Source organism: Sinocyclocheilus anshuiensis, unplaced genomic scaffold, assembly GCF_001515605.1.
Source record: "Sinocyclocheilus anshuiensis isolate Anshui unplaced genomic scaffold, SAMN03320099.WGS_v1.1 scaffold199, whole genome shotgun sequence".
Taxonomy (NCBI): Eukaryota; Metazoa; Chordata; class Actinopteri; order Cypriniformes; family Cyprinidae; genus Sinocyclocheilus; species Sinocyclocheilus anshuiensis.
Genome location: NW_015552582.1, coordinates 1,566,962 through 1,569,138, shown reverse-complemented (window position 1 = coordinate 1,569,138; position 2,177 = coordinate 1,566,962). Strand labels below are relative to the sequence as shown.

The following is a 2,177-nucleotide window of genomic DNA, read 5'->3' as shown; positions in this document are numbered from 1 at the left end:
GCCGCCGCGCGCTCAATCCACTCAGCGTGCTTTGTTTATCAGCTCGCGCACATCAGCCATACAGGCGTTAATACTGAATGTTTAATGTTATATTCATTGCATACATATACTTCGTAGTAGACATCCTTAACTCCATTCTGCTGTCTGTTGTTCTGTTGTCGGTGTTTCTTTGTCTGAATATGGCGCTTATCACATGCTGTGTGGTATCGGCGTTTGGTATCGGGGCATTTTAACGAGTACGAGTACGAGTACAAGAGCTCAGTATTGAGCCCGATACCGATACCAGTATCGGTATCGGTGCATCCCTATTTGTCATGGTTGAACCAAGAACGCCCGTGTTTTTACATCTGAAGACTTCACTCATTATGTTTGTCATATTACTGGAATAAACTAATTCCCATGAATCCTTCCCAAACACGTATTGCTGTCCTGCATGTCCATCAACACTGAATGCTCTGAATGCTTTGGTGTTCCATATCAGTTAAATTCATTATGGAGTTATTTCCAATCAACTGGCAAGATAATTTCTAGAAATTCCAGATTGCAGATCATTTACTTATTCGTGATGTTTATTTTTCCTAAATCTGTTTGTTCAAGCCATTCTGAAAGACAATTTGCCAGCCCAAACACACACAAAAAAATAATCTAATTGATTCATTTATCTCCAAACTCTTGGAACAGAACGGAACAGGAATTCATGGCATTTCTATTCCGTGTCAAGAAAAACATTCTGATTAGCATTTCCGATTTCACAATTTCTTCATGTTGAGCCCAGATGTATTGCCCTCCATAGCCCTATTATGTTTGAAATGGTACGTCTGGTCACTGCAGGCCTTTAATTCGTTTCTTTTTGTTCCCTTTGTAGACACTGTGGCTACAGTAAGGCCGATCAGGAAGGGGACGAGGAGCTCTACTTTCAATGTGAGTGCCAGCTTTCATCAGCTCATTGTACACACGCTCATCAGTGGTGCTCAGCCGTGCTCCTGGAGAACCATCCTGCAGAGTTTAGTTCCAACTCTAATCAAACACCTGAACCAGCTAATCAAGGTCTTCGGGCTCACGCTTGAAAATTACAGGCAGGTGTGTTAAAGCAGGACTGGAACTAAACTCTACAGGAGGGGAGGAGCAGGACTGAGCCATGCTGTACATCATTGATCATGTTCTGGTCAACCATTACAGCTGTGCCTTCTCATGAAGTATCTAGAACCTTTCCTTTAAATCCTCATATACAGAGTTCATTTTTAAGTTAATGCTTTCAGCTAGCGATAAGAGTAGGGATGTACCAACATCGAAATTCTGGTCGATAATTATTTTCATGTTATGCTCGGTAATTGAGAAATGGCCTGTTGTTAATCTATACCAGTGTCATTTTAATAGTATTTATTAGGGATCCACCGATACCACTTTTTCCAGTACTCGCCCGATACCGTCTGAATATGGCGCTTATCACATGCTGTGTGGTATCGGTGTTTGGTATCGGGGCATTTTAACGAGTACGAGTACAGGAGCACAGTATCGGGCCCGATACCGATTCCAGTATCGGTATCGATGCATCCCTAGTATTTATACACTATTATAGTTTTTATTGATATTTTGAATTTGCTTGTATTTTTTTTTTTTTTTCAGTTTTAATTTTTGTTTAAATTTTAGTAAACTGTAGTGCTTTTTTAAAAATATGTTTTTTTTTTTTGTTGTTTTAGTTCAGTTTTAGTTGACTTTTTATTTTTTATTTTAGTGCTTCAACTTATTTCAGTTAGTTGCAACTTTGAATACTTATAATTTTTCAACTATATAAATATAACTATAATATATAATTACATAATATATATCATTTTTTATACAAGGTTTTACACCATCCAGTAGACTTTTGCTGACAATTTTTGCTAACTTTTGACCGCTTCAGGGGTTTCTTAAAACTACTACAGATCAAACTTTTGCATTTTTATATCTCCACCCACAGACAGTTGGATAAACGCCAAACACCACAGCCCTTTTTCTCTGCTTTCTCTAGTCACGTAGCTTCGATTTCACAAATGTTTTCATGTTTCTCCTGCATTGACAGCCAAGTTTTATTAAAAGCCCGTCTTTTCAGCTGTGAATTTTCCCTTAAAGGGGTCATATGATGCTTTTTTAAAGATCATTATTTTGTGTATTTGGTGTAACAGAATATGTTGACA

General features: G+C 38.0%; 1 protein-coding gene across 4 annotated transcripts in view; it reads left to right on the top strand.

Annotated features, from left to right (window-relative positions):
• LOC107665377 (ephrin type-A receptor 7) overlaps positions 1-2,177 on the top strand; it is an 88,252-nt gene that overhangs the window by 70,518 nt on the left and 15,557 nt on the right. For all 4 annotated transcript variants that reach the window (XM_016456241.1, XM_016456240.1, XM_016456239.1 and 1 more), the window contains exon 9: positions 866-921. In XM_016456241.1, coding sequence (XP_016311727.1) covers positions 866-921 — 56 coding nt within the window. The remainder of the gene's footprint in view (positions 1-865; positions 922-2,177) is intronic.